Source organism: Bufo gargarizans, unplaced genomic scaffold (assembly GCF_014858855.1).
Source record: "Bufo gargarizans isolate SCDJY-AF-19 unplaced genomic scaffold, ASM1485885v1 original_scaffold_1567_pilon, whole genome shotgun sequence".
In the NCBI taxonomy this organism is placed as follows: Eukaryota; Metazoa; Chordata; class Amphibia; order Anura; family Bufonidae; genus Bufo; species Bufo gargarizans.
In genome coordinates, this window is record NW_025334416.1 from 35,680 (window position 1) to 48,353 (window position 12,674).

At 43.8% G+C, this 12,674-nt stretch overlaps 1 protein-coding gene across 1 annotated transcript in view; it reads left to right on the forward strand.

Annotated features, from left to right (window-relative positions):
* Positions 1-6,540, forward strand: part of DLG4 (discs large MAGUK scaffold protein 4) — a 40,624-nt gene extending 34,084 nt beyond the window's left edge. Inside the window, exons 17-18 of the mRNA XM_044274190.1 lie at positions 2,279-2,370; positions 5,768-6,540. Coding sequence (XP_044130125.1) covers positions 2,279-2,370; positions 5,768-5,874 — 199 coding nt within the window. The 3' untranslated portion in view covers positions 5,875-6,540. The remainder of the gene's footprint in view (positions 1-2,278; positions 2,371-5,767) is intronic.
* Positions 6,541-12,674: the final 6,134 nt, after the last annotated feature.

Sequence of the window (12,674 nt, forward strand, 5' to 3'; positions counted from 1 at the left end):
AGATTTCTGGGACCATCACTGATGTTGCATGGTATAGATCTGTTTTATCTATCGGTGGTGTTCTGTTGTAGAGATCTGCTCCATCAATGATGTTCTGTTATAGAGATTAGTGATGTTCCATAGAGTCCATTAGTGATGTTCCAGTGGACAGATCCAGTCCACCAGTGATGTACAAGTATAGAGATCTTGGTACATTGATGGTGTTCTAGCATAGAAATCTTGGTCCATCAGTGAGGTTCTGGTATGGACATATAGTCCCTTGGCGAGCAGCCTCTGGAGAGATCTGGTCTGTCAGTGAATTTCTAGTGTAGAGATTTTGGTCCATTGGTGATGTACTAGTGTAGAGGTCTGGTCCATCAGTAATATTCTAGTGTAAAAAAGTTAGATTCATCAGCAAGTGTAGAAATCTTAATTGGTCCATTGGTAATGTACTAGTGTGGAGATCTGGCACATGAGTGATATTCTAGTGTAAAGAGTTTATTCTATTAAGAACGTTCTAGTGGAGAGATCTAAATCCATCAGTGATGTTCTAGTATTCAGATCTTGGTCGATCAGTGAAGTTCTAGTGATCCATTGGTGAAGCACTAGTGTAGAGCTTCGGTCCATTAGTGTGTAGAAATCTTGATCCATCGGTGAGGTTCTGGTATGGAGATCTATTCCCTTGGTGAGTGGCGAGTGTAGAGATCTTGGTCTATCAGTGATATTCTAGTGTAGAGTACTTGGTCCATTTGTAAGGTTCTGGTGTAGAGATCTTGTCCATTGGAGAGGTTCTGGTGTAGAGAACTGTTCCATCGATAAGGTTCTGGTGCAGAAATGTAATCCATCACTGAGGTTCTGATCTACAGCTTTAGTTCATAGGTGATGTTCTGGTGTAAAAATCTTTGACCATTTTTGAGATTCTAGTGTAGAGATCTTGGTCCATTGGTGAGATTCTAATGTAGAGATCTTGGTCCATTGGTGAGATTCTAGTGTAGAGATCTTGGTCCATTGGTGAGATTCTAGTGTAGAGATCTTGGTCCATTGGTGAGATTCTAGTGTAGAGATCTTGGTCTATTGTTGAGATTCTAGTCTAGCGATCTTTGTTTATTGGTGAGATTCTAGTGTAGAGATCCTGGTCTATTGGTGAGATTCTAGTGTAGCGATTTTGGTCCATTGGTGAGATTCTAGTGTAGAGATCTTGATCCATTGGTGAGATTCTAGTGTAGAGATCTTGGTCCATTGGTGAGATTCTAGTGTAGAGATCTTGGTCCATTGGTGAGATTCTAGTGTAGAGATCTTGGTCTATTGGTGAGATTCTAGTGTAGAGATCTTGGTCTATTGGTGAGAATCTAGTTTAGAGGTCTTAATCCTATGGTGAGATTATAATTAATTGATCTTCTGATGTAGAAATCTTGATCCATCGGTGAGGTTCTGGTATGGAGATCTATTCCCTTGGTGAGTGGCGAGTGTAGAGATCTTGGTCTATCAGTGATATTCTAGTGTAGAGTACTTGGTCCATTTGTAAGGTTCTGGTGTAGAGATCTTGTCCATTGGAGAGGTTCTGGTGTAGAGAACTGTTCCATCGATAAGGTTCTGGTGCAGAAATGTAATCCATCACTGAGGTTCTGATCTACAGCTTTAGTTCATAGGTGATGTTCTGGTGTAAAAATCTTTGACCATTTTTGAGATTCTAGTGTAGAGATCTTGGTCCATTGGTGAGATTCTAATGTAGAGATCTTGGTCCATTGGTGAGATTCTAGTGTAGAGATCTTGGTCCATTGGTGAGATTCTAGTGTAGAGATCTTGGTCCATTGGTGAGATTCTAGTGTAGAGATCTTGGTCTATTGTTGAGATTCTAGTCTAGCGATCTTTGTTTATTGGTGAGATTCTAGTGTAGAGATCCTGGTCTATTGGTGAGATTCTAGTGTAGCGATTTTGGTCCATTGGTGAGATTCTAGTGTAGAGATCTTGATCCATTGGTGAGATTCTAGTGTAGAGATCTTGGTCCATTGGTGAGATTCTAGTGTAGAGATCTTGGTCCATTGGTGAGATTCTAGTGTAGAGATCTTGGTCTATTGGTGAGATTCTAGTGTAGAGATCTTGGTCTATTGGTGAGAATCTAGTTTAGAGGTCTTAATCCTATGGTGAGATTATAATTAATTGATCTTCTGATGTAGAGATCTTGGTCCGTCGGAGAGGTTCCAGCTGTGATTATTATAAAGATCAGTGCCTGTAGAATATTTAATGATTCAGGACAGTTGTGGCCGCTCATATATTTCTTCTCTTTTTTCTTTGGCAGAGAAATTAACAAACGTCTAACCGAGGAACAAGCCAGAAAAACATATGAAAGATCCACAAAGCTGGAGCAAGACTTTACCGAGTGCTTCTCAGGTGAGGCAGAGGAATTTGTGTGAATATGGGGTACTGCCATATAGTGTATGAGGTACTGCTGTGTGTATGTGGTAGCGTAGTGTATGGGGTATTGCTGAGTGTATGTGGTAGCGCAGTGTAGTGTATGGGGTATTACTGTGTGTACAGTATGTGGTAGTGCAGTGTAGTGTATGGGGTATTACTGTGTGTACAGTATGTAGTAGCGCAGTGTAGTGTATGGGGTATTGATGAGTGTATGTAGTAGCACAGTGTAGTGTATGCTGTATTACTATGTGTATGTGGTAGCGCAGTGTAGTGTATGCTGTATTACTGTGTCTATGTGGTAGCGCAGTGTAGTGTATGGGGTATTGCTCAATGTATGTGGCAGTGTAGTGTATGGGGTATTACTGTGTGTACAGTATGTGGCAGCGCAGTGTAGTGTATGGGGTATTGCTGAATGTATGTGGCAGTGTAGTGTATGGGGTATTACTGTGTGTACAGTATATGGTAGCGCAGTGTAGTGTATGGGGTATTACTGTGTGTACAGTATGTGGTAGCGCAGTGTAGTGTATGGGGTATTGCTGAGTGTATGTGGTAGCGCAGTGTAGTCTATGGGGTATTGCTGTGTGCATGTGGTAGCGCAGTGTAGTGTATGGGGTATTGCTGAGTGTATGTAGTAGCGCAGTGTAGTCTATGGGGTATTGCTGTGTGTATGTAGTAGCGCAGTGTAGTGTATGGGGTATTGCTGTGTGCATGTGGTAGAGCAGTGTAGTGTATGGGGTATTGCTGTGTGCATGTGGTAGAGCAGTGTAGTATATGGGGTATTACTGTGTGTATGTAGTAGCGCAGTATAGTGTATGGGGTATTGCTGTGTGCATGTGGTAGAGCAGCGTAGTATATGGGGTATTGCTGAGTGTATGTGGTAGAGCAGTGTAGTCTATGGGGTATTGCTGTGTGCATGTGGTAGCGCAGTATAGTGTATGGGGTATTGCTGTGTGTATGTAGTAGCGCAGTGTAGTGTATGGGGTATTGCTGTGTGCATGTGGTAGAGCAGTGTAGTGTATGGGGTATTGCTGTGTGCATGTGGTAGAGCAGCGTAGTATATGGGGTATTGCTGAGTGTATGTGGTAGAGCAGTGTAGTCTATGGGGTATTACTGTGTGTATGTAGTAGCGCAGTGTAGTGTATGGGGTATTACTGTGTGTATGTGGTAGCGCAGTGTAGTCTATGGGGTATTACTGTGTGTTTGTGGTAGCGCAGTGTAGTGTATGTAGTAGCGCAGTATAGTGTATGGGGTATTGCTGTGTGCATGTGGTAGAGCAGTATAGTGTATGGGGTATTACTGTGTGTATGTAGTAGCGCAGTGTAGTGTATGGGGTATTGCTGTGTGCATGTGGTAGAGCAGTGTAGTGTATGGGGTATTGCTGTGTGCATGTGGTAGCGCAGTGCAGTCTATGGGGTATTGCTGTGTGCATGTGGTAGCGCAGTGTAGTATATGGGGTATTGCTGTGTGTATGTAGTAACGCAGTGTAGTGTATGGGGTATTGCTGTGTGCATGTGGTAGCGCAGTGTAGTGTATGGGGTATTGCTGTGTGTATGTAGTAACGCAGTGTAGTGTATGGGGTATTACTGTGTGTATGTGGTAGCGCAGTGTAGTGTATGGGGTATTGCTGTGTGCATGTGGTAGCGCAGTGTAGTGTATGGGGTATTGCTGTGTGTATGTGGTAGCGCAGTGTAGTGTATGGTGTATTACTGTGTGTATGTAGTAGCGCAGTGTAGTGTATGGGGTATTACTGTGTGTATGTAGTAGCGCAGTATAGTGTATGGGGTATTACTGTGTGTCTGTAGTAGCGCAGTGTAGTGTATGGGGTATTGCTGTGTGCATGTGGTAGAGCAGTGTAGTGTATGGGGTATTGCTGTGTGTATGTAGTAGCGCAGTGCAGTCTATGGGGTATTACTGTGTGTATGTAGTAGCGCAGTGTAGTATATGGGGTATTGCTGAGTGTATGTAGTAGCGCAGTGTAGTGTATGGGGTATTACTGTGTGTATGTAGTAGCGCAGTATAGTGTATGGGGTATTACTGTGTGTATGTAGTAGCGCAGTGTAGTGTATGGGGTATTGCTGTGTGTATGTAGTAGCGCAGTGCAGTCTATGGGGTATTGCTGTGTGTATGTAGTAGCGCAGTGTAGTGTATGGGGTATTGCTGTGTGCATGTGGTAGAGCAGCGTAGTATATGGGGTATTGCTGTGTGCATGTGGTAGAGCAGTGTAGTGTATGGGGTATTACTGTGTGTATGTAGTAGCGCAGTGTAGTGTATGGGGTATTACTGTGTGTCTGTAGTAGCGCAGTGTAGTGTATGGGGTATTGCTGTGTGCATGTGGTAGAGCAGTGTAGTGTATGGGGTATTGCTGTGTGTATGTAGTAGCGCAGTGCAGTCTATGGGGTATTACTGTGTGTATGTAGTAGCGCAGTGTAGTATATGGGGTATTGCTGAGTGTATGTAGTAGCGCAGTGTAGTGTATGGGGTATTACTGTGTGTATGTAGTAGCGCAGTATAGTGTATGGGGTATTACTGTGTGTATGTAGTAGCGCAGTGTAGTGTATGGGGTATTGCTGTGTGTATGTAGTAGCGCAGTGCAGTCTATGGGGTATTGCTGTGTGTATGTAGTAGCGCAGTGTAGTGTATGGGGTATTGCTGTGTGCATGTGGTAGAGCAGTGTAGTGTATGGGGTATTGCTGTGTGCATGTGGTAGAGCAGTGTAGTGTATGGGGTATTGCTGTGTGCATGTGGTAGAGCAGTGTAGTGTATGGAGTATTGCTGTGTGTATGTGGTAGCGCAGTGTAGTGTATAAAGTATCGCCCTGTAGTGTGTGGGGTACCGCAATGTAGTGTATGAGGTATCGCCCTGTAGTGTGTAGGGTACCACCATGTAGTGTGTGAGGTATAGCCCCGTAGTGTGTGGGGTACTGCCATGTAGTGTATGAGGTATCGCCCTGTAGTGTGTGGGGTACTGCCACGTTGTGTGTGGGGTACCGCCCTGTAGTTTGTGGGGTATCGCCCTATAGTGTGTGGGGTACCGTCCTGTAGTGTGTGGGGTACCGTCCTGTAGTGTGTGGGGTACCGTCCTGTAGTGTGTGGGGTACCGTCCTGTAGTGTGTGGGGTACCGTCCTGTAGTGTGTGGGGTACCGCCCTGTAATTTGTGGGGTATCGCCCTATAGTGTGTGGGGTACCGTCCTGTAGTGTGTGGGGTACCGTCCTGTAGTGTGTGGGGTGGCAGCAGGACCCACAGAGGGGGATCTGCTGATCACAGGTTTGAGCTCTGTGTGTCCTCGCCTGTATGTAACTTCACCACATTGCACGGATGTTTATAGCAGAGTTTCCCACCTTCTGTTACTATTGTTCTTTGTCTTCTCCACAGCGGTGGTCGAGGGAGAAAGCTTTGAAGAGGTCTACCATAAAATTAAGGGGATCATCGAGGATCTCTCGGGGCCCTACATCTGGGTACCTTCCCGAGAAAGACTTTAAAACCAGCCTCCTTCTCCAGTCCCACCGTCAAATAGCGGAGACTTCTCTCTCCTGGAGCATTGTATATCTGGAGGCAATAAGGCACTCCGGCACCTACCTGGCCTCATGTTGCCACCCCCACCTGGAGTGCCTGATTACTTCTGAATGGGGCTGACATATCCTTCAACAGGAGACCTAAACCATTGTGTTTCTATAGGTTTTTCTGTATGTTTTATACATGCACAAACTCTTTATAGACCGCAACCTGGTTCTTCTGTTTTTGCTCGGCTCCTCGTGGGAGTGGTTTCCTTGTGAGCCGGCCCCTGCTGTGGGTTGAGCCTGTTGTATAAAAAAGACTTTTAGTCCTGGTTTTTTATCTCGCTGTCTGCGTTTATTTTGTGCATGCATCTTATACTGGTAAGGGAGGACTTTGGAATTAATGGACAAATGCCCCATTATGCCCCCCCGCCCTTCATCCCCACGCACATGCCCTAAGAGCATTGGGTAATATGGACAATAATTTCCCCTGTGAGGGGCAGTAGATTCATGGATGTCTCCTTTGCTCTCAAACAAAGCCATGGAGGGGTTAAGTGTGCAATGTTCTGCAGGCCCTGTCACACGAGAGGTTTATAAAGTGAAGTTCTTCAGGACAAAGAGTAAAAGAGCCGTGAGCTGTAGAGCTCGGGAAGGTGAAGGGTCACTTACCGTACAGTAATAAAAAATACAACTATTTTATGTGAAAATAAAATGTTATATATTTACTTGTAGTCTTGTGGTCTCTACCAAAAGGGGATGTCTGACATGTGAATGCTGGCATACTGCAATGTGGCTAGAAGCTGACAGTATTAGCTTCTCATGTCACACACAATGGGAGCCAAAGTTTGTTGCAAATGAGTAGTCAATGGGAAACCAGAGTCCTAAACTACTAGGTGGTCACGTGGAGTCCTAAAGTAGTATGTCATCAGATGGAAGTCCTCCATTACTAGGTGGTCACATGTAAGCCACAGTCCTAAAGTACGATGTGATCAGATGGAACTCCTACACTACGAAGTAGTCACATGGAAGCCAGGGACCTAAAGTAGTACTTCATCAGATAAAAGTCCTACACTACTAGGTAGTTACATGGAACCGACAGTCCTAAAGTACTAAGTGATAAGATGGAACTCCTACACTACTAGCTGGTCACATGGAAGACAGAGTCCTAAAGTAGTACGTCATCAGATGGAAACCAGAATCCTACACTACTAGGTGGTCAAATGGAAGCCAGAGTCCTAAAAGAGTACGTCATCAGATGGAAACCAGAATCCTACACTACTTAGTGGTCACATGGCAGACAGGGTCCTAAAGTACTAAGTCATCATATGAAAGTCCTTCACTACTAGGTGGTCAAATGGAAGCCAGAGTTTTAAAGTTGTACGTCATCAGATGGAAGTCCTACATTACTAGGTGGTCACATGGAAGCCAGGGTCCTAAAATACTGAGTCATCAGATGAAAGTCCTACACTACTAGGTGGTCACATGGAAGCCAGAGTCCTAAAGGAGTACGTCATCGGATAAAAGTCGACACTACTAGGTGGTCAAATGGAAGCCAGAGTCCTAAAGTACTACGTGATCAGATGGAAACCAGAGTCCTACACTACTAGGTGGTCACATGGAAGTTAGGGTCCTAAAGTACTAAGTCATCATATAAAAGTCCTACACTACTAGGTGGTCACATGGAAGCCAGAGTCCTAAAGTAGTACGTCATCGGATAAAAGTTCATCACATGAAAGTCCTACACTACTAGGTGGTCAAATGGAAGCAAAAGTCCTAAAATACTGAGTCATCCGATAAAGGTCCTACATTACTTGGTGGTCACATGGAAGCCAGAGTCCTAAAGTAGTACGTCATCAGCTGAATGGCCTACACTACTAGGTGGTCAAATGGAAGCCAGAGACCTGAAGTACTACGTGATCAGATGGAAAGCAGAGTCCTACACTACTAGGTGGTCACATGGAAGCCAGAGTCCTAAAGTAGTACAGTCGTGGCCAAACGTTTTGAGAATGACACAAATATTAGTTTTCACAGAGTTTGCTGCTAAACTGCTTTTAGATCTTTGTTTCAGTTGTTTCTGTGATGTAGTGAAATATAATTACTCGCACTTCATACGTTTCAAAGGCTTTTATCGACAATTACATGACATTTATGCAGAGTCAGTATTTGCAGTGTTGGCCCTTCTTTTTCAGGACCTCTGCAATTCGACTGGGCATGCTCTCAATCACCTTCTGGGCCAATTCCTGACTGATACAACCCATTCTTTCATAATCACTTCTTGGAGTTTGTCAGAATTAGTGGGTTTTTGTTTGTCCACCCGCCTCTTGAGGATTGACCACAAGTTCTCAATGGGATTAAGATCTGGGGAGTTTCTAGGCCATGGACCCAAAATGTCAACGTTTTGGTCCCCGAGCCACTTAGTTATCACTTTTGCCTTATGGCACGGTGCTCCATCGTGCTGGAAAATGCATTGTTCTTCACCAAACTGTTGTTGGATTGTTGGAAGAAGTTGCTGTTGGAGGGTGTTTTGGTACTATTCTTTATTCATGGCTGTGTTTTGGGGCAAAATTGTGAGTGAGCCCACTCCCTTGGATGAGAAGCAACCCCACACATGAATGGTCTCAGGATGCTTTACTGTTGGCATGACACAGGACTGATGGTAGCGCTCACCTTTTCTTCTCCGGACAAGATTTTTTCCTGATGCCCCAAACAATCGGAAAGAGGCTTCATCGGAGAATATGACTTTGCCCCAGTCCTCAGCAGTCCATTCACCATATTTTCTGCAGAAGATCAATCTGTCCTTGATGTTTTTTTTGGAGAGAAGTGGCTTCTTTTCTGCCCTTCTTGACACCAGGCCATCTTCCAAAAGTCTTGGCCTCACTGTGTGTGCAGATGCGCTCACACCTGCCTGCTGCCATTCCTGAGCAAGCGCTGCACTGGTGGCACTCCGATCCCCCAGCTGAATCCTCTTTAGGAGATGGTCCTGTCGCTTGCTGGACTTTCTTGGATGCTCTGAAGCCTTCTTAACAAGAATTGAACCTTTTTCCTTGAAGTTCTTAATGATCCTATAAATTGTTGATTGAGGTGCAATCTTAGTAGCCACAATGTCCTTGCCTGTGAAGCCATTTTTATGCAACGCAATGATGGCTGCACGCGTTTCTTTGCAGGTCACCATGGTTAACAATGGAAGAACAATGATTTCAAGCATCACCCTCCTTTTAACAGGTCAAGTTCTGCCATTTTAACCCAATCAGCCTGACATAATGATCTCCAGCCTTGTGCTCGTCAACATTCTCACCTGAGTTAACAAGACAATAACTGAAATGATCTCAGCAGGGCCTTTAATGACAGCAATGAACTGCAGTGGAAAGGTTTTTTGGAATTAAGTTAATTTTCATGGCAAAGAAGGACTATGCAATTCATCTGATCACTCTTCATAACATTCTGGAGTATATATGAATTGCTATTATAAAAACTTAAGCAGCAACTTTTCCAATTTCCAATATTTATGTAATTCTCAAAACTTTTGGCCACGACTGTACATCATCATTTGAAAGTCCTACACTACTAGGTGGTCACATGGAAGTTAGGGTCCTAAAGTACTAAGTCATCATATGAAAGTCCTACACTACTAAGTGGTCACACGGAAGCCAGAGTCCTATGTACTAAGTTATCAGATGGAAGTCCTACATTACTAGTTGGTCACACGGAAGCCAGAGTCCTAAAGTACTAAGTGATAAGATGGAACTACTAGGTGGTCACATGGAAGCCAGAGTCCTAAAGTACTGAGTCATCAGATGAAAGTCCTACACTACTAGGTGGTCACATGGAAGCCAGAGTCCTAAAGTAGTACGTCATCAGATGAAAGTCCTACACTACTAGATGGTCACATGGAAGCCAGAGTCCTAAAGTAGTACTTCATCAGATGAAAGTCCTACACTACTAGGTGGTCACATGGAAGCCAGAGTCCTAAAGTAGTACGTCATCAGATGAAAGTTGACACTACTAGGTGGTCAAATGGAAGCCAGAGACCTAAAGTACTACGTGATCAGATGGAAACCAGAGTCCTACACTACTAGGTGGTCACATGAAAGCCAGAGTCCTAAAGTAGTACTTTATCAGATTAAAGTCCTACACTACTAGAAGGTCACACGGAAGCCAGGTTCCTATGTACTAAGTTATCATATGGAAGTCCTACATTACTAGTTGGTCACATGGAAGCCAGAGTCCTAAAGTACTAAATGATGAGATGGAACTCCTACACTACTAGGTGGTCACATGGAAGCTAGGGTCCTAAAGTACTAAATCATCATATGAAAGTCCTACACTACTAAGTGGTCACACGGAAGCCAGAGTCCTAAAGTACTGAGTCATCCGATGAAGGCCCTACACTACTTGGTGGTCACATGGAAGCCAGAGTCCTAAAGTAGTACGTCATCAGATGAAAGTCGACAGTACTAGGTGGTCACATGGAAGCCAGAGTCCTAAAGTAGTACATCATCATTTGAAAGTCCTACACTACTAGATGGTCACACGGAAGCCAGAGTCCTATGTACTAAGTTATCAGATGAAAGTCCTACATTACTAGTTGGTCACATAGAAGCCAGAGTCCTAAAGTACTAAATGATGAGATTGAAGTCCAACAATACTAGGTGGTCATATGGAAGCTAGGGTCCTAAAGTACTAAGTGTTAAGATGGAACTCCTACACTACTAGGTGGTCACATGGAAGCCAGAGTCATAAAGTAGTACGTTATCAGTTGAAAATCCTATACTACTAGGTGGTCACATGGAACCGACAGTCCTAAAGTACTAAGTGATAAGATTGATCTCCTACACTACTAGGTAGTCACATGGAAGCCAGAGTCCTAAAGTAGTACATCATCAGATGAAAGTCCTACACTAGTAGGTGGTCACATGAAACCAACAGTCCTAAAGTACTAAGTTATAAGATTGATCTCCTACACTACTAGGTGGTCACATGGAAGCCAGAGTCCTAAAGTAGTACGTCATCAGATGAAAGTCGACACTACTAGGTGGTCAAATGGAAGCCAGAGTCGTAAAGTACTATGTGATCAGATATAAACCAGAGTCCTACACTATTAGGTGGTCACATGGAAGCCAGAGTCCTAAAGTACTGAGTCATCAGATGAAAGTCCTACACTACTAGGTGGTCACATGGAAGCCAGAGTCCTAAAGTAGTACGTCATCATTTGAAAGTCCTACACTACTAGAAGATCACACGGAAGCCAGAGTCCCATGTACTAAGTTATCAGATGGAAGTCCTACATTAATAGTTGGTCACATGGAAGCCAGAGTCCTAAAATACTAAATGATAAGATGGAAGTCCTACACTACTAGATGGTCACATGGAAGCCAGACTCCTAAAGTAGTACTTCATCAGATGAAAGTCCTACACTACTAGGTGGTCACATGGAAGCCAGAGTCCTAAAGTAGTACGTCATCAGATGAAAGTTGACACTACTAGGTGGTCAAATGGAAGCCAGAGACCTAAAGTACTACGTGATCAAATGGAAACCAGAGTCCTACACTACTAGGTGGTCACATGAAAGCCAGAGTCCTAAAGTAGTACTTTATCAGATTAAAGTCCTACACTACTAGAAGGTCACACGGAAGCCAGGGTCCTATGTACTAAGTTATCATATGGAAGTCCTACATTACTAGTTGGTCACATGGAAGCCAGAGTCCTAAAGTACTAAATGATGAGATGGAACTCCTACACTACTAGGTGGTCACATGGAAGCTAGGGTCCTAAAGTACTAAATCATCATATGAAAGTCCTACACTACTAAGTGGTCACACGGAAGCCAGAGTCCTAAAGTACTGAGTCATCCGATGAAGGCCCTACACTACTTGGTGGTCACATGGAAGCCAGAGTCCTAAAGTAGTACGTTATCAGATGAAAGTCGACAGTACTAGGTGGTCACATGGAAACCAGAGTCCTAAAGTAGTACATCATCATTTGAAAGTCCTACACTACTAGATGGTCACACGGAAGCCAGAGTCCTATGTACTAAGTTATCAGATGAAAGTCCTACATTACTAGTTGGTCACATAGAAGCCAGAGTCCTAAAGTACTAAATGATGAGATTGAAGTCCAACAATACTAGGTGGTCATATGGAAGCTAGGGTCCTAAAGTACTAAGTGTTAAGATGGAACTCCTACACTACTAGGTGGTCACATGGAAGCCAGAGTCATAAAGTAGTACGTTATCAGTTGAAAATCCTATACTACTAGGTGGTCACATGGAACCGACAGTCCTAAAGTACTAAATGATAAGATTGATCTCCTACACTACTAGGTGGTCACATGGAAGCCAGAGTCCTAAAGTAGTACATCATCAGATGAAAGTCCTACACTAGTAGGTGGTCACATGAAACCAACAGTCCTAAAGTACTAAGTTATAAGATTGATCTCCTACACTACTAGGTGGTCACATGGAAGCCAGAGTCCTAAAGTAGTACGTCATCAGATGAAAGTCGACACTACTAGGTGGTCAAATGGAAGCCAGAGTCGTAAAGTACTATGTGATCAGATATAAACCAGAGTCCTACACTATTAGGTGGTCACATGGAAGCCAGAGTCCTAAAGTACTGAGTCATCAGATGAAAGTCCTACACTACTAGGTGGTCACATGGAAGCCAGAGTCCTAAAGTAGTACGTCATCATTTGAAAGTCCTACACTACTAGAAGATCACACGGAAGCCAGAGTCCCATGTACTAAGTTATCAGATGAAAGTCCTACATTACTAGTTGGTCACATAGAA